Source organism: Camarhynchus parvulus, chromosome 1 (genome assembly GCF_901933205.1).
Source record: "Camarhynchus parvulus chromosome 1, STF_HiC, whole genome shotgun sequence".
Taxonomy (NCBI): Eukaryota; Metazoa; Chordata; class Aves; order Passeriformes; family Thraupidae; genus Camarhynchus; species Camarhynchus parvulus.
In genome coordinates this window covers 27,455,273-27,474,117 of record NC_044571.1, presented here as the reverse complement: position 1 = coordinate 27,474,117, position 18,845 = coordinate 27,455,273, and the positions used below count along the sequence as shown (strand labels likewise).

The 18,845-nt window shown below is 40.0% G+C and overlaps 1 protein-coding gene across 5 annotated transcripts in view; it reads left to right on the top strand.

Moving 5' to 3' along the window:
- LIMS1 (LIM zinc finger domain containing 1) overlaps positions 1-15,803 on the top strand; it is a 67,455-nt gene extending 51,652 nt beyond the window's left edge. For 4 of the 5 annotated variants that reach the window (XM_030971355.1, XM_030971364.1, XM_030971344.1 and 1 more), the window contains exons 3-10: positions 3,235-3,301; positions 5,480-5,600; positions 6,453-6,602; positions 7,801-7,951; positions 8,717-8,809; positions 10,208-10,256; positions 13,409-13,484; positions 14,294-15,803. In XM_030971355.1, coding sequence (XP_030827215.1) covers positions 3,235-3,301; positions 5,480-5,600; positions 6,453-6,602; positions 7,801-7,951; positions 8,717-8,809; positions 10,208-10,256; positions 13,409-13,484; positions 14,294-14,408 — 822 coding nt within the window. In that variant the 3' untranslated portion in view covers positions 14,409-15,803. Of the gene's footprint in view, positions 1-3,234; positions 3,302-5,479; positions 5,601-6,452; positions 6,603-7,800; positions 7,952-8,716; positions 8,810-10,207; positions 10,257-13,408; positions 13,485-13,733; positions 14,060-14,293 lie in introns of those variants that run through there. The other variant, XM_030971383.1, reaches the window with a different exon arrangement.
- Positions 15,804-18,845: the final 3,042 nt, after the last annotated feature.

Sequence of the window (18,845 nt, the reverse complement as noted above, 5' to 3'; positions counted from 1 at the left end):
GAGGGAACCTCATGAATGTAATTATCTGAAGGGAGGGTGTCAGAGGAGGAAGCCAGGCTCTGCTTGGTGGTGCCAAGCAATAGGACAAGAGGTAATAGGCAGAAATTGATGCACAGGAAGTTCCACCTGATCAGGGGAAGAACTTCTTTACTGTGCACTGGTACAGGTTGTCCAGAGAGGTTGTGAAGTCTCCCTCACTCATGATACTTAGGAATCATCTGGGTGCAATTCTGTGCAGTGTGTTCTAGGATGACCTTGCTTGAAGAGGGAGGTTGGAGCAGATGACCCCACCTCCAGCCTGACCCATTCTGTGATTCTGTGAGAGGAAGGAAAACCCTGAGCAGGTAGAAGATGAGCTTAGGTTGGTGAGTGCTCAGGAGTGGCTGACAGTGCTCAGAGGACTTGAGATAATCTGTATCACTGTCAAGAAAAACTGTGACTGGAGAAGATGGGCAGAAAGCACATCTTCCTCAGACTGGCTTAATGCACTTTTTGAGAAGATGGATGTGTTTGGAGGTGTGGCCAGGTAATGTGTTTTTCTGAGCAGGTTCTGTGGGTAAACACAGGCATTGTTGGTTGCCCAGCATGAGTTTGTGTTTACTCTGTGCCTGGTTTAGCTAAGCTAGAATTTCTTGGAAATGATTTCCAGCTCTTAGCAATTAGGAAGGCAAATATTGTTCCCCTGCCTATTGCAAGCCTTGCAGGGTTCCCCCAGTTAGTCATTAAGCTGCTTATCACACTTGCTGTCAAACACTGCCTTGATAAGCCTTCACACTGTGTTCCACAGGTGGGGGTGGAACTGGTCAGGTCTCCTGTGCTGCAGGACTGATCTCTGGGCTGCCTTGCAGGCACCCCCATCAGCACAGCTCACTGTGTGCAGCACTGGAGCCAAGTCACTCACAGGCACAAGTGGTGCCCATCCCCTGCTTAGAGTCTGCACAGCATAGCAGGGGTTTTGTGGATGTCCTCTTGAGCCCATGTTAGAAATGATAGTTTGGATTCCTGAGACCTGCGTGCCTAATGTTGCACAGGAACTTGGGTACAGTGTATTTGATTTGTGTTCCAGTTTGCTCAGTAACATCATTTTAGCAAGTTTTCTAATGCATTCAGTCTAAACAAAAATTAGTACAAGCAGATTCCAGTAGAGTTCTCTGTTCTTTGCTGTTAGGTGTGAAGTGGCAGCAATTCTGGTCTGCTTCTACTCCCCCCACCTGGAAGATGTGTATTCCCTAGAGCTGCTATTGTAGAATTTCTCTACGGGTAGCAGTGCACAGTCGTCTACTAATGGCAGAACAGATGTTCATGTTTGTTTCCATTCTCGAGTGTTTTCTTAAAATGGTTTTTACCAAAAGCTGCCTTAGAGAAACAGTCTCTAAAGTCGCAGTTTTTGTGCATGACTTTCCACTTAAGTTAGCTAAAAACATGCAGGTAAGCTGGAGGTTATTTCACAGTGAGATGTTTTATGCAGGGCCATTCACCTCATGGACCTTCAGCACACAACCGTGAAATGCTTGCTTCTAAACTATGTACTGTAAGATTTGCTACAGAAGCTCAAGGCTTTCTGTGATAATAACTGCTGGGTCATCCACAAAGGGCAGCACAAAGGAGCAGAGGTTGAAAATAGAAACAAGACGGAATGGAAACCAACCTGCCTGATGCAAACAAAGAGGGGAAGAAAACCTGTTTGGTCTGTTCAGATCAACATGTGGTGGCTTTGAAATCCAGGCAAACCTAAGCATCCCCCAGTGGACCACCTGTTTAAACAGAACAGGAAGCTTGCAATTTTTTTTTCTGTTTGGAAAGGATTTTATCATGCAGGAAGCAAGCACAATTCACAATGAATGAGTAATTTCCATTACTCCTTGAGAAAGTAATAGCCCTGTATCTATCTCTCAATTATTATTTTTTTTAATTAAAAAGTAATATGTTTTAGGGTATTACACTGGAATAGCACTTGATAAATTTCTGACAGAGACTTCTGAAAAGGTCTGTACTGAGTTAATGTCTTTCTGTTCCTAAAAAGTGCAGTTCAGGTTTGGCGCAGGAATTTTCTAACCATAAATATCTAGTGAAATGTTTTATTAGATCCCCATCCTGCCAGTTTGCAAAAGTATTTATTATATTTATATTGTATTAGATTCTTGTCATTTCATATTATACAACAGGTGATCTTGAACCACATTTCTGTATTTTCTGTCCATGCACAAAACCTTACTTTGTGGGTAATGTTTTATACTACTGACTTGGTTTTGTCTTAGGCCCAGTGAAAAGAAAAGAGCAAGGTTTCCTGTTGTCCTCCTTGTTCCATTGTTTAAATTGAGACATTTAAATCCAAACATTTTATAGCATACCTGATATTGTCTACCTGGTTTTGACATGCTCATTGGCATTTGTGTCTAATAATAATGTACCTGAAGGTATCTAAACATTTCCCTTCATTTCGGCTCATATTTGCCTACATGTTTTTACATATTCTTTGGCTAAGCTACTAATGCAGTGCTGTTGAATCTTTTTACTCCATATGTTTTTTTTTTTCAATGGGAGCTTGAACTGTAGCTGAACTTACATCAACTGTGATAAAATTCAAATCCCTTAAAATCAATTTAACTTGATCGATGTAGTGAACTTTACTCTTTAATATTTGGACTGGATTATTTTAAGGGTCTTTCCCAACCTAAATGGTTTTATGGTTCTATGAAATAAGCATCATGAAGGAAAAGGCTTATTTCCCTTCATGTTTTGGCTGAACTGCTCCATAAATTGCAAAGATTTCTGCCTCTGGGTGTTCTTCCTACCCCAACCTCCACCCTCTGGTATGCTGGGTCATTCCGGCAGGAAATATAGAATGAGGAAGACATCAAATAGGTTTGAGGAAAATGCTTCTCCCCTCCTGCTGGCCAAGGCTATTTGTTAGCTAATTTCCTGCTCAGAATTTGTTTGGTTGCTTCAGTTTCAGTAGTCTGCCGAAATTCAGACATCTCTTGTCATGTAAATGGGTGACAGAAAACGCCTTACACTCTCAGCAGTACTGGAGAAATGATGTGCTATTAACACTACATGCTAGCTAGTAGGTGAATTAAGGTGGTGGATGTAATGCCTAGCACATGTAGCTCATGGTCTGGTTACTTTTGCTCAGCCCCTCTTGTTTTACTACCTAATTGTATCTGGAAACACAATGGGGTGTTACTGCATTTATGTTAAGTGCAAGTTCCTCATGCCTCTTTCTATTTGCAGTTTGAAGGGAGGAAGTACTGTGAACATGATTTTCAAATGCTTTTTGCCCCTTGCTGCCATCAATGTGGTAAGTTTTAAGGTGAAATACTTCACACTGATCACAAATGGGAGTGTCACTGGGAGAAGATGTGCTGCCCTTGTGTCTGTTTCCTGGGAGGTGCTTATGTTCAGCTGAGCATCTGTACTTCAGGAATGAGCTAGACTTCAGAGAAACTGGGGAATTGCTTTTCTAAAGGTCATAAACCAGTAGGATTTAATATTTTTTTTAATAAATAAATTTTTAAATAAAATTCTTTTAGTAAATAATTTAGCTGTTGAGCCAATGATCCAATGAATAGACCATTCATAAACTCCTGATTGTATATACAATCATATATAATACTTGTGATTATTTATATCTGTACATTTCTATGTGCTGACATTTGTCCCTTCTCATGTAGCTGAAACCATGCAACAAGACTTTTTCATCTGCTTTGACTCTTGTAACCCACCTGTACTGTCCTACTTCACAGAACCTGAGATGATATCCATCATCTAATGTTATAATCAAGTGCTGGTCAGCTGGACCCTGCTGATTTTTTTGAAACAAATACCTTTCAGGCTTCAGTGTCTAATGTCCATCCTACATGATACAGAGGGCTGCTTTTTATTTGCCTCTGTTGATGTAGATGCTTGTGCATCTGCTGCACTGTAATCACTTGCATGTTTTCTTTTTCCCCTGTGTGTGACACATTTTGCTGGGCCAGAGCTGGGAAGTAATTATTTGACTATTCCCTAAATTGCTCTGAAAGCCCTTGTGTTTCTTTGGCACCTTTGGCAAGGTGCTAAAGCTTTAATTTATCTCAGTGAGGCCTTTCCTTTTGTGGAGAGAGGTGTTGAACACCAAGGGAGAGGGAAGCAGATGCTATGGAACTATGAATTTAAGGCTGCAGATGTGAACAAGCAGAGGAAGAGGAAGAAATGAGTTGGTGGCAATTTGTGAGGAGCTATGCTATCTCCGGGATTTCTCCTGCACAGTTGGCACAGCTCTACCTTCTCCTATCCTCTCTCCTGATATTGCCAGCTCCCTTAAAACCTCCTCAAGGTCCTGCCCAGAGCTGGGCTTTTCCACTGCTTGTACTTAACAAACACAGACAAAGTCATTGAGGCTGTTGTCAGTGATGAGGCCTTCAGCATTCTTGATGTGTCTGGAGTCCATTGGATTTGTTTTTGCAAAGCTGTGACTTCATGGGAATGTTACAGAGTCGCATGCTGGATGTTATCATCCACACCATTACCTGCCTGATCGCTCCCCTTTGGCAGCTCTTGGAGTTGTTCCCCAAAGCCAGAACTCAGCCTCTGACAGCACTGGGAAGCTGAGCTGCCAACACACTTTGCACTGCTCAGAACCCCTGTTACACTGTCCATCAGCATAGAGAACAATCAGGTCACATGTGATGGACATCACTGCCTGTGCAGTACAGTCACACCGCATGCAAAACATTAGTTCTCACACAGTTTTTTTAATGCCTTATGGGGCAGGACTCCTTGTGGGAGGTCAGAAGTTGTGTGTGTTGGATTTACTGTTCTGCAGCTTCTCTGCACCTTTGCATTTGGACTCCATGGGAGTTTTTTTGCAGGATATCCACAGCCACCCAAGTTCAATTCTGTTGTGCCTTGAGTACAGAATACCTTCTGTACTCAAGGCACAACAGAGTACAGAAGGTACTCTGTACTCTGTACTTGAGTATAGAATACCTTCAAGGCTTGGTCCTAGTGGACCAAGTGGACCTAGTGGACCTAGTGGAGTAGAAACCTCTGCTATGTATGTGACAAATTAACATTGTCATACTCTTAATGAAGAGAAAGAGAAAAATTATTAAGACACAAGAAAGCCCTTATTATATTAAGTACTCCATAAATTTCTTAACAGCTTGAGAAGAGATAAGTAAAACCAGTGAAGGGACCAAAATAGGATTATTGCAGGGAGCAGGTGGAGTGTGCATGTTGAAGGACTTGTACATAAATAGCAGAAGGTCCTCTATCAGCAAAAATGTTTTCTTTTAACCCATAACAAAACACAACAAACAAACCCAAATTTCCAGGACTTTGGAATCAGAACTGTGATATTGAAAGCAATGTGTCCTACCAGATTTTGGGGTAAGGAAAGGAATGATGATTGTAGTCATTGTAGTGATTCATTTGTGAGTTACTTTTAAGTTTGTCTGGTATGGTGTTTTACATCCTGGTGTTGTGTTTCTTACAGGTGAGTTCATTATTGGTCGTGTTATTAAAGCCATGAACAATAGCTGGCATCCAGAGTGCTTCTGCTGTGATATTTGCCAGGCAGTATTGGCTGATATTGGATTTGTCAAGAATGCTGGCAGGTAAATCTCCACCCTTCCTTCTGTTAACTGATCATAAATTAAATGAACTAATAGTGGGGGACTGAGAGGTTTTGGTTCCTGAGGCTTTCCAGCTTGAATGGAGCAACTGAAGTATTTTCTGTGATACAGTCTAATCAGGCATGACAAAACCACAAGATCTTAAAATATTGACATTTTGCCTGCTTCAACAGCAACTTTCATGGCAAACATTTTCTTTACCCAGTGACCTTTTGGGATCATTTTTATATGTAATAAGAGAGAGAAAGAGAGAAAACTTTGAGATACAGAAGCATTGCATTTTTTTTAATAAAAATGTTTACTTTCTTTTCCAACTTGGTTCTTCAATTTTGGTCTAGTTTGGCGCCATATTTAATAACAATTGCTTAATGTTCAGCCCTTCACATAGTAGGATATTTTTGCCAGCTATGATCAAAAGAATATTTTACAATTGGATTATATGGCCATTGGCTTCTTATGTATAATACAATATACAGAATTATCTACAGAAGTAGGAGCTGTGTGCTCATACAGCTTCTAATCTAAATTTTTAAGATTTTGAAAGTAAAACATTCATCAATGAGAATCTATAAGAAACCGTGTTTTCTGTGTTTCAATACAGTTTTAACTCAGCTGAAGAAATTATACTCCTATGGTGACAGACAATTAAATTATCACCTGGAACTTGGGCAGTCATTTTGGTGCTTTGAACTTGGTTTGCCTTAGCAAGGAAGTTGGTTTAACAAGACTCAAAAAAGAGCTGATTGAATTGAGGTTCTGAGAGATTTTTGGTTTATATTTTGCACTGTAGTACCTGGTAGCAATACTTACCTCTCTTTTTTTATGCTGTTTCAGGCATCTCTGCCGTCCTTGCCATAACAAGGAAAAAGCCAGAGGCCTGGGAAAGTACATCTGCCAGAAGTGTCATGCTATTATTGATGAACAGCCTCTCATATTCAAAAACGATCCTTATCACCCTGATCATTTCAACTGTGCAAACTGCGGGTAACCTGAGTTCTGCAATGGGAAACAGGAAAATGCTGGGCTTATTTGCTTTAATTTAAAGTGGAAACTTGTCCTGCACAATTGACAAGAGGGGGTGAGGTTTGGATGTCTTGAACCCAGATGTGTGTTGCTGCTTTTGGCTTGCGGAGTTCAGACAACAGCTGACGTGCTGGGGACTAAAGAAAGATTGGACTCTGCAGGAGAAGGCAGTACTTTACAAAATACCAAATATCGGCACAGATATAATTTCTACAGTAGTGAAATGATAGCTCACCATTCTGCTAGGAAGGGAAGAGAATTGGCTCTTTTTTGTTCCTTGAATTACTATCTTGCCTATGTTTTTTTTTCTTTAGTTCAGTGGCATCCAAACTTTGTTCTCTCTTTTTAAAGCCTGTCTCTTTTAGAAGCCGTCTCCCATCTCATTTTATCATCTTCTGCAAGTGCAGCACATGAAACTGCACGTTTCTACACCCTGCACTTACGCAGAAATGAGCATTGGAGCAGGGAGCATTATAGGACATAGCATGGATTCTTAGTTTATTTCTGCTGCAAAGGAAGCTACTATCTCAGTGTCACAGCAAAGGCTGATTTGAATAACAGTATGTAGCGTTACATCAGTGGCAAGCAGTTGAGAGTATTTGTGATTACAGTCCCTTTTAAGGTTTAGCTTAAGGTTCTCAGTATCTAGCCATGCAAATTACTAAAAAGTAGAGTTTATAAGATTCTGCAATGGGAAATGAATAAGTCTAGTTCATGTGGGTCTCTAGTTCTCTTTCTCTGAAGTTTGATACAAGGAAAATGTAACTATTGAGGATATTGAGGACTACATTTTACTTTCAGTTGCACTTATGCAAATCTAAAATAAACTGGTGATAAGTGCCAGAATATAAACCAAACATGTTCAGCTTTCACACACAGATTTGTGCTGCTTAAGCAGAATGACAATAAGTCAGTAGCTGTTTCCAGAGAGACTGAGTGCACCTTGCTTTGCAGCCTGTTCTCAGCTTACTGAGATCGGGGTGAACTGTGTTGAATTGTGTTATATTGATGCTGCTGCATTACTGTAGTATAAATATCATTTCTAAAGCAAATACTAATTTTTTTTTCACTTCACTTTTCACTTGAGAGTAGAAACTCTCAAGAGCTGACATTTTTGGGTGCCTTTATTCATGCTCTCAATTCATTAACTTCTGAACAGGAAGGAACTTACTGCTGACGCTCGTGAGCTGAAAGGAGAACTCTACTGCTTACCCTGCCATGACAAAATGGGTGTCCCCATCTGTGGGGCATGTAGGAGACCAATTGAAGGCCGTGTGGTGAATGCTATGGGCAAACAATGGCATGTGGAGGTAAACATCAGATGCTAAATGATCTCTCTTACAAATGTAAACCTTAGCATATTTAACTGTGATTTTTCTGTTCAATTTCAATGAAAGGATTCTCATAGTTTGCAGTGATGATTCTATAAATGCCTTCTCCAAATCCCTCTTCAACCTGATTGTGGATGGTCTTCCACTGTGCGATAGGAGTTACTTGTCGCCTTACAGAGAACTTTGACTGTGAAACTAAAATCAGTAATTCAAAGGAAGCCCAGCGAGGTCCTTACAAAACAAAATTTCAGAGCTCAAAGCAGTACATGTGGAAAAGCAGCCAACCATGTTACTAAGCATCATAATACCCCTAAGTACATATTTCTTTTAACAGTTCATGTGAGAGTTCATATTTCAAGGCTACATATAAGATTTAGTTCCACATCTTCCATTTTAATTAGACAAATTGTTTATTTCTTCTGTTGTTTTGAAAAAGTCTCCTCTAGGAAATGCTTTCTTCACAAGGGTATAATGATAATGCAAATTTAAGAACTCTTAATTCTTTTCATTGATAAAAATTGAGACTCCATTGCTTGATTTTGTTTTGTAACTTTTGGATTGAAATGTTGAAGACATTAAAAGAATTAATATTTTAATGGCCTAAATGTAGAAACAAAAGTTTAAACTCTGCTTTTCAAGATGGCTTAGTAGACTTCAGTCATGTTCAACACAGTTATTTTACTTTCCAGAAAAAATAATGTTACTTCCAAAAGATAAAGAAATGCATTGTAATTTTCTTTGTAGCATTTTGTTTGTGCAAAATGTGAAAAACCATTCCTGGGTCATCGTCATTATGAGAGAAAAGGCTTGGCATATTGTGAAACCCACTACAATCAGGTAAGGTTGCATATTTTTTAAATGGCATTAATTGGTAAACTCACAAATAGGTTTTATTAGATATAGGTGGAAAACCATGGACATTCTTCTGTTTTGTTAAAGGCACCTCTGGCTGTAATGGCAATTAGCATATGCTCTGTTGCATTTAATTTATACAGGTTTCCCTCTTCATCTGTGGGGCATTAAAAAAGAAAACTGCAGGTATTTCACAAAGGCTGGCCAGGACAATCAGCATCAAGCTGTTCTTCAAGCTTAGTGGTACTTAAATAAAGCCATTACAGGGCTTTGACGTGTCTGTGGATCAGAGCAGCTAATGACAAGTAATCTCTCCTAAGAAAATAAAGAAGATTTGCCACTCGCTAACTTCGTTTGGAGGCCCCAGTGAGTGGCCTGGGTTTCCCTGCAGCTGCTGCTCTAAGACACTGTGTGTTGATATGTGCTCCTGCTCAGTCATTAGGCTAATAAAGACTTCCAAGACTAAATTTGTCAGAAGACACCCTCTAGTGACCACTTGCATTTGTGTAGAAGTTACATGTGGCAGCACCACCCCTCTCCAGACACCCTTGGATGAGGAGCCACCCCAGGATGCACGGACATATTTTTCTTGGGAAGCCATCTGTGTCACGTCACATTCACCTCTCTTGCCTACATAAATACCTGAGGAGGGGTTACAGCTGGGAGTTGTACAGCATCTGCTAATTACAGATGGATTCTTAATTGGTCATTAGTGATGAAGGGTGGATGATTGGTGCTGGCACAATTGCAGACTGTAAATGCTGTGACGTTCATAGTTATAGTGTTGCAGCTGGGATGGGCCAAGTCTGTGCACCAGACAAGAGCTGTATGTAGAGTGAATGTCTTTTCCAAGGTTAACTACTACAGTTAGAAAAAATACATTCATTTTTTGGCACTTTTTATATTGTGGACAAATGTTAAGCCTGGAAAAAGAATTACTATTTTTTGTCTGCAATTTTACTTTTTCATTTTTTTAATAAAGATAAAATATTCTTACAGTTACAGTAATATATTGTTTTAGTCATGCATGTCAGTCCAAATGTTACATTTTCTGGTTAGTAACCATATGTACATGACACCAACTGCTGTATTTCAAATCGTCAGGATTAGAGAAATCTTGAAACAAAACAAAATCATACTTACAGAGAATCAAAGGTAGATAAATGTTTTCATCTTTAATATTATCAAGACTTTTTGTGATGAGATGATGCAAAATGTATTTGGAAAACCAAACCAGACTTGCCAGCATTCTCTTTATTTCGCTGGAACAAACAGGAAAGCGATTGTGTCCATCAGCTGAAACATAGTTGTTTTGCTAGTTTGATAAGTTACCTCCAATAAAATCATTACATTAAAAATTTATTACTTCTCTTTCCTCTTCAGCTGTTTGGTGATGTTTGTTTCCATTGCAACCGTGTGATTGAAGGAGATGGTAAGCACTTCTCTGTTTCCTTAAGGTTCCTTTTTGATGGAAGTTCTCTTTAAAAGTGAAAGTAAGGGGGAAGCAGCCCAGTTTTCATTAAAACAAAAACAGATGTTCTCTGGACCAGAAATTAAATTAGAGCTGATTAGTCAGAGACCAAATGGTATGAAAACCTAACATCATTTCATGATGGTAGAAGACACCCCATGGCAAAGAGAACTGTGAAACCCCTTAGTGACAGCAGAGACCAGGGATGCTGGAAGATGCTCATAAGTCACTTCCTGCCACACCACCTTCAAAAAAGAACACATGCAAGGGTAAGAAGGAGCATACAGTCATCTCCACAAATGAATTTGTGGATCATGAGCCAAATTTGAAAAATATTTAGATACTGAAAGACATAGGTAGGCACTATGGTTAGAAAATTTTTTTTAGATGCTTTGTTCCCATTATGTCAGTTCGAATCCTGGAGATATTTACCTATCTATTTCAAGCACCCGTCTTTTGAAAATCTAGGCTTATGATAATGTCACAAAACCAGGAATGATCATACTTGGAAATATATGTCCTGTAAAGGCAGAACTGCAAGTAATTTGTTGTTGTATTAAACACGTTTACAGCAATACATATACAGTAATATATTATACAACTATACTTATGCATTACAGTGATACCTTATACCAGTTACATTACACCAGCATCTATCTCTATTTGTCGAGGCGGTCAAAGTAAATGCCTTAAATATCCCAAACCAAATTTCTCAACATAATTATTACTGGTTGGTGGCTCCCCTATTCCCAGGTGTCTTGATTAGATAATCAGGTCTAGACCTCCTTGTGGCTTCCACCTGCCACTCTCAGCTTCACCAACGCCGCCTCCCCCACTCCGTCCCAGTGGGTCACAGTAGCCCTAAACACTTTACCCTAATACTTATACATAACAATAAACATTACAACCATACTTATATATAACAGTGAACATTACAACAACAGAGTCCAGCCCCTCCAGGGGCTTTTCCCGAAGCACCCAGCCAGGAGCATCTGCAGCTAATCCAGCAGCGATCCAATGAAGGATATTGCTGCCAGACTGCCACAGAGCCCTGGCATGTCCAAAGCTTCTCCAACCCTCTCTTGGGGTCTACCCTCGTGGGGTCAGTCACAGAGTCCATCCCCTGCAGGGGCTTTTCCCGATGCACGTCCATCCACTCCAGGGGCTTTTCCCAAAGCACCCAGCCAGAAGCTTCTGCAGCTAATCCAGCAGCGATCCAATGAAGGATATTGCTGCCAGACTGCCGCAGAGCCCTGGCATGTCCAAAGCTTCTCCAACCCTCTCTTGGGGTCTACCCTCCTGGGGTCAATCTTCCTCTGGAATTATTCATCCCCTCCAGGGGAACTCACCATCTTCTCCTCCTGCAGTCTTTTCCTGAGCAGCCATCTCCTGCTTCTTGCAGTCTTCCTCTGCAGTCATCTTCTGGACAGCCTTCTGCTAGCTCTTCTTGCAGCCTTCTGACTCTTTGTCTGGCTCCACCCTTTTATGGCCCTGGTTCTCAATTACTTACAGGTGTCAACACAGCTGCAACTCATTGGGGAATACTGTGCCCCCTTACAAGTCTCCCTACAATTTGTTTGGTTTGTTAATGTTTGATTGGGTTGTTTGGGAGAAGGAGGTGGGTTTGAGGGATTTTTTTTGGTTTTTTGATAACTAGCTCTGATAAAATGCCAAAAGCAAATTATTCTACCTGAAATAATGTGACATTATGTGCCTATTTATCCTGTCCAAAGTAAATACTATGTTAGCTTCATCTAAGCCAAAGGCATTAGCAAAGCAGGAGGAAGCTTCTAACATTCAAAAAGAGACATAAACTAGTTTATAGTCATGTAACTATAGGGTAAGACATATATTCTGTAGACGTGCTTTCCCTAGATTTTATGGACTGCACTATGCCTGCAGAATGACAATCCAAAATGCTTTAGAGAAAAGAGTCCTCATTTTCAGGAAAATTCTACAGGAAGGAGCAGAAATTGAACTTTTCTGATAACTACAGAAATCTCTGTATGATTCTAACCTTTCGTCCTGTATTCCGATACCCATAATGTAAGTTTTGGTCTCTGAACTGAAAATAATACAGTATACACTAATTTTTTTATTTTCAGTGTATGTCTTCAATTACATTTCTTCTTTCATTTCTGCATTCAAATTTTGAGTCAGCTGTCACAAATTTGGTATCCAGCATTGTTCTGTGTTGGGTGAAACAAATATCTGTAGCAGCAGTTTTTCAGGAGGGTGTCTATGACTGCATTACTGAGGTTGCTTGGGAGCAAAGACTTTGACCTGGCTAGTATTATTCTGGAAAGTAGTGGAATAACTGTGTATCTGTGGACATGCTTGTCCCATAGTGCAGGAAAAACCCTCTGCATGACAGTGCTGCTTTGGTTCTCCTTGTTGTTGACAAAATACTGTGAGAAAAATATTGAGAGATTGAGCGAGAAAAGCATTATAAGAAAAATATTATCCTGCATTCTCTAACTTAAGAAAATTTTGGCAGGAAAAACTGGAAAGCTGTACTGAAAGAGAGAAAGAACAGGAACTGGATTTACCTACAGAACAAATAGGAAATAATTACTTTCTCTTCAACACAAAGAATAAAGAGAGTCCATTTTTTTTTCACCTTGGTAGTCCTGATTTACCAGCAGTGTCTGGCTGCTGGCTTCACATGATTTACCTCAGCTGGGCAAGTGCAACTGTTGATTGCAGTGCAGTCTGAACTGGATCTGAGAAATGAAACTGTATGAAAACATAAACACAATTGTGCTGGATTGCTCTTCAGCTGGAAGCATTTCCTGATTAAATTGGAACCTGGCCTCACAGAATCATTGCCTGAGATCAGCTGGATATGAGATGAAGTGGAAGCAAAAAATAGGAGGCAGAAATAGGTTAAGCTGGTCTTGCCTCAGGGACAGCTGTATCGATGCTTCACAGTCCTGCTCATTACACTCCAAAATGTGCCTCGCCAGTCTGGCCACATTATTATGATCCTTAATACTTGATACAAGAATCAATGAATTTTCTTCACATCTCATGAGCATGTAAACTGAACATTTTTTGTAATCACTTTTTTTTTAATGTTAAGGCTAATGATGTCTTTTTTCCCATCTCCCTAGTTGTGTCTGCTCTGAATAAGGCATGGTGTGTCAACTGTTTCGCTTGTTCAACTTGCAACACTAAGTTAACCCTCAAGTAAGTTTATGGATAAGTGTGATGTCTTCAACACATATCAGTGGTTCTCTTCAAAGTGTAGATGTTGCTGTAGTGTAGCTGTTACTGTATGAAAAACATGTAAACAGCATCGAGAAAATAAGTGTCTCTTCCTCTTGCTCTACTCAGTATTTTCCATCTCTTTCTGCTGTCTCTTCAGGTCTTCCTTCAGTTAGTCTTCCTAACTCTGCTCCTTTTCCATCCTTTATTTTTTCTTGTTTAACTCTAAAGGGATAAGTTTGTTGAAATTGATCTAAAACCTGTCTGCAAACACTGTTATGAGAAAATGCCAGATGAATTTAAGCGACGACTTGCCAAACGGGAACGTGACGCAAAGGATAAAGAGAAGCAGAAAAAGAAAAAGCCAATCTGTTTGTAAACTTCCTTTCCTTCTCACCGCCACCTCTGCTGCTTTCTTCTGTGGTTAGTCCTAAGGATGGTTTTTTTGCACTTTTGCATGAAGTTATGGCAGTCAAAACCAAAACATCTTTCACGCAGCTGCAACTTGAAATACTAACTTGTTATTCCATTATCTTATGTTTAGTCTACAATTGGATTTGAAAGGCTTTCTAAATTACACGGTTAATAAATATGAGCTTTTGGGTAAAATCTGCATAACTTGCTCAATGTGGTATTGTAATCACTGTCTGCAGTGTATAGAACTTATAACTTAGTGTATTTGTATAAATTGGGAAGCTAATGTTTTGCTTGTGCACATTTAATAGGAGATTTTTTTTTAAAATTCTTTTTTCACTATCTCATCTGCTAAAACTTTTGCTTTGTTGTTTTAGGAATAAATTTGTTGAGTTTGATATGAAGCCTGTCTGCAAAAAATGTTATGAGAAGTTTCCTCTAGAGCTGAAGAAAAGACTGAAGAAATTAGCTGAAACTTTGGGAAGGAAGTAAAGACTTCATCTGCTCTCCTCTTCCTTTGTGAAAATCTTATAGATACTACTTGTGGGGTAGGGGGCAGTTGCTGCTTTGAGGCTGCAGTCAGACAACAGATGCTGATGCATGCCTTCTATCAACCCAAAATATATTAAGATTCTCTGTTCTCTATACATGTATGCTTACTTGTTGACAAACAGACCATACTTCCAAAATAAATACCAGCTCACCTGAAAGGTTTCTGACCAATAATGCTGTTGTACTGATACAGGTGGCCCGTTCTATACACTAATTCTCTGTGGAACTCTTCAGAGAGAGAAAATTTGCTTGTGAACACCACCTGTGAAAACAAACTTTGCAAACGTACCCAACTTTAGGGACGTGTATTGTCATTTATGTTAGTGAAAATATTAACTTTCATATTAAGCATGCAGACAAAACTCACCCAGCTCAATTGATTTGGGCAGGAAACCAGGACACTTTACCTCATGGAAAAATTCACACTTGGAGTTCAGGCCAAGTCGCCTCATTAAGGAGCCTTGTTTCAGATTGTTTGAAAACAATCACATTTCTAAATACAGCCACTGTAAAAATGACATACATAAAGTTATAAACATGATAGATTATGCTTACATGAGGAATGTCTCTACATCAGGCTTAGCATGAGATACTTATATAAAAAAATGTATTCCTATTGCAAGAAATGAGCATATTCAGAACTACTTGAATTTTGCTATATTCCACTTAAAATAACACATTAACTTCTATATATGCTTTTGCATTCTATTTACTTTTTGTGCCTTATTCTGCTGGACCATACATAACAGTGTACCATTAAATATATATAGTTTTATATTTTATTTCATATTTTTATGCAGAAACTATTATAGAAGGTATTTTCAAAAGATAACATACTTTGCCTTAATTATACAGGATGCAAGAAGTACTTTGAAATGTGAACATCTGCATTTAAAATCTAGCTTCTAGACTTCATTGATTTTCAGAACAATACTGAAAATGCGTATTTTAATTAACTGGCAATATTACTTTTACACCTCTGTGTGTAAATATGCAAGGTTTGATCCTGCTAGGATCTACTTCTTTAGCCATCCTCAAGGACTGAGCTTACAAATAATAAAAATTCTTTATAGCATACATATAATTGTTTTATACTGTTGAGTTCTGTCCATGCAAATTTGTTTTATTTTTCCCTTTGTTATAGAAAATACAGCTACTTAGGTCTTCTTGATGGTACGAAGTATGCAAACTTTTTCTTTTTTTATACATTAGTGACTTAAACAGATTTTATGTAATTATGTAACAGGAAGTAAAACTTTCTTTTCTGTTTATGAAAAATTAGTTACTTTAAAGCATCTGCTTTCCTGTGTCATCAATAAAGGCCATGTTATTAAACCTTGTATTGCCTCTCTGAAATAAATGCTTGAGATGGGGGGGAAAGCAGTAAGGCTCTCTTGGATCCCTGAGCTTTTACCTGTGACTATGTAAATACTTCCTTATTATCTTGATTTAAAGGAGACATATGCCTTTCCTAAAGGTATATGTCTGTATGTAGTTCCAAGGTTCATAAAAGAAACCACAGTTTGTTTCATAAGGAATAGCTTGATTATTCTGGATATTTTCTCAATTGGCACAGTCACTAGCTTTTCCTAAAGAAAATATCTCGTCTGAGTATAAAACATACACCCTCCTGTTAACTTCTTCTCTGTTTTCACTGTAATGAAACTGTCACCCCAAACTTCCAGTTTATTACTAGGTAGGGTATTTTTTGGCTATTTTATCCTACATAATTATTGAATGCCATAACATTTATAAATGTAGTCAGTCCCTGACCTTGTTGAAGACTATACAAGCTTAAAATGTCCTCAAAAATTGTTTACTTAATTAGCACAGTAGCCTGTTGGAATTTTGGACTGTGCCATGGATTCAGTAGAACACACACACACTCTTGCGTCCTCCTGAAGTTCTAACTGACTTCTAGGTTTTCATGTTACACTGCCTGTACATCTCCTCCTTCAGCCTGTGTGTGCCCAGCCTTACTGCTCAGAGCTGGGAAGGGTCACTAGCCCCAAAGCTGAATGACAAGACCTGGCTCATATCCACATTGCTCAGGGTTACATCCATGGGCAGCACAGTGGCCTCAGATTTCCTCTGCACTCTGGTGGCCCTTGGGGCCTGGCAAAGGCTGGGTTTTTCCATTTACAAGTTCCTGATGGAGAACACTGTGCTACAGTTCACCAAGGCAGCACCTTCTGTTTCATGAACTCTACTGTGTGTGTCAGACCCCAGGATGCAGCACTCAAAGCATCTGAGGGTACTGAGGGTTCAAAGCCTGATGAAGTATGGAAAAATACTGGATGGAAGGGACCACCAGAGATCAGCTAGCCCAGCCATCTGCTCAGCGGGGGTCTAACTTCAGAGTTCATCGTACAGAAGGTCTTGCTTGGCCAAACTCTGAACATCACCATGCAAGGAGATTTCACAGGGCTTTGTGGATGTTCCAGTATGTTCCAGTACTCACGGTGAAAATATTATTGCTGGAGTCCTATCTCAAGTGGAGTGTTCCCCAAATCCATACAGCTCTCTTGGGAACTTTGTCATGAACTGTCATTCATATAATACCCCTGCACATGGTCATGAAGAGGATTAGTTAAAAGCAGTGCAAAGCAGAGCCAGGGAGCAAGCTAGCAATTAGGCAGCCTGGACAATTACACGTCTGGTGTTGAAGCTCACTTCCTGGTCCAAAGTATTATAAATATTTGAGTAGCTGCACATACTTTCCTGAAAGATGCAGAGCCTAGTACTGTTTTTCTACCCATGACCCCCTCTAAGGTCTGTCAAGGAATCCATGAGCCTGGGATTTGAGGATGGATGCCTCAGGAGCTTTGTCCCTTTCTGCTGCATGGATCAACTGTGCACGGGCAAGAGAGGTTCCTTTGGAAAGCCTGGCCAGGCTGACTGAGGGAGCACTCCAGAAAGCCCAGTGGATGTTGCTGTGGGGGAAAGAGCTGAGCCTAAAGCCTTTTGTCCTGTGCCCAGTTCAGTGAGCACACACAGCCAGGTTGCAGGAACAGCTCTCGAGCCAGTGCTGTCCCACCCGCTGCTGCAGCCACCAGGGACAGCACAGGCAGTGCCACTTCTACAGCACCGGGTGACACATGACCAGAGCCAAAGTACTGGACCTGGTCTATATGAAGGCAATTTTCCATGCCTCCCCATCAGCTGAAGTACAGTAATATTCTCTCCAGTGAGTCAAGAAACTCTGATGTTCTCTGCACCACCACCAACACTGCCATTACTTAGCTTGGCAGGTGCAGAAAATAAATTGTTTGATAATCCCAGCTGCAGGCACACCATTAAAAGCACAGGGAAAAAAAATCATTTTTGTGGAATTAAATGCGGTGTCTAAATAAATCACCATTATAGAAGAAAGAATAAAAGGGAGGATTAAGTCTATCAGTCAAGGTCTTACATGGATGTTGCTGGTCTTAAAGAAAAAGTTGGCTATGTTTCTTTATTTTCCCTGCAAAAAGGGTAAGAGCTGTGAGGTTGTCAGTATATTTAAGGTGTAGCAGGAATCCTGTGACTGTCAATGGTTTGTTTGAGATTGAGAACTGGACAAATTTTTAATTACACTTCTTCAGAGACATGGCCCAGTGGCCTCATTTTGACCAAAGCATCTGAACTGGCAGGAAAGATGGCTAATTCCAGTGAGTAGAATCTGAGGCTTCCTGCTGGGAATTTCACCACAGGGCTCATCCTTGAGCCACCAAACCTGTAAAACAACATCTTGAAAATCTGTCCTGCCTTGAGGGTTGCTGGTCTATCTTTTAGTCCATGTTCCCAGCTGTGTTTTAGAGCTTAATTGTTTAATTATACTGCCACAGTCCTTGGAAAAAAAGGTTTCTCACCACAGCTGCTACAATATTTGGAGACTCATTTTCTAGAACACTGGATCTCAGTAAGAAGGCCCTTATGCTTACAGATTAAATTTATAGTTGCTCTGAAGTATAGAATCATAGAATATTACAGGTTGGATGGGACCTTAAAGATCTAGTCTTTAATGGGGGACACTTCCCACTAGGCCAGATTGCTCAGAAGTCCATCCAACCCAGCCTCAAAAACTGCCTGGGATGGGGCACCCACAACCTCTCTGGGCAGCCTGTGCCAGTGCTTTACTGCCATCACAGTGAATAATTTCTTCCTTGTAGATAACCTAAACTGCCCCTCTTTTAATTGTACCTATTACTCCTTGTCCTATCACTACATTTCCAGACAAAGTCCCTCTCCTGCTTCCCTGTAGGTCCCTCAGATACTGGAAGGTTGCTATGAAGTTTTCGTGGAACCTTCTCTTCTCCAAGCTGCACGGCCCCACCTTCCTCACCCTGTCTTCCAAGGGGAGATGCTCCAGTCCCCCTGGCAGCTTCATGTCTCTCC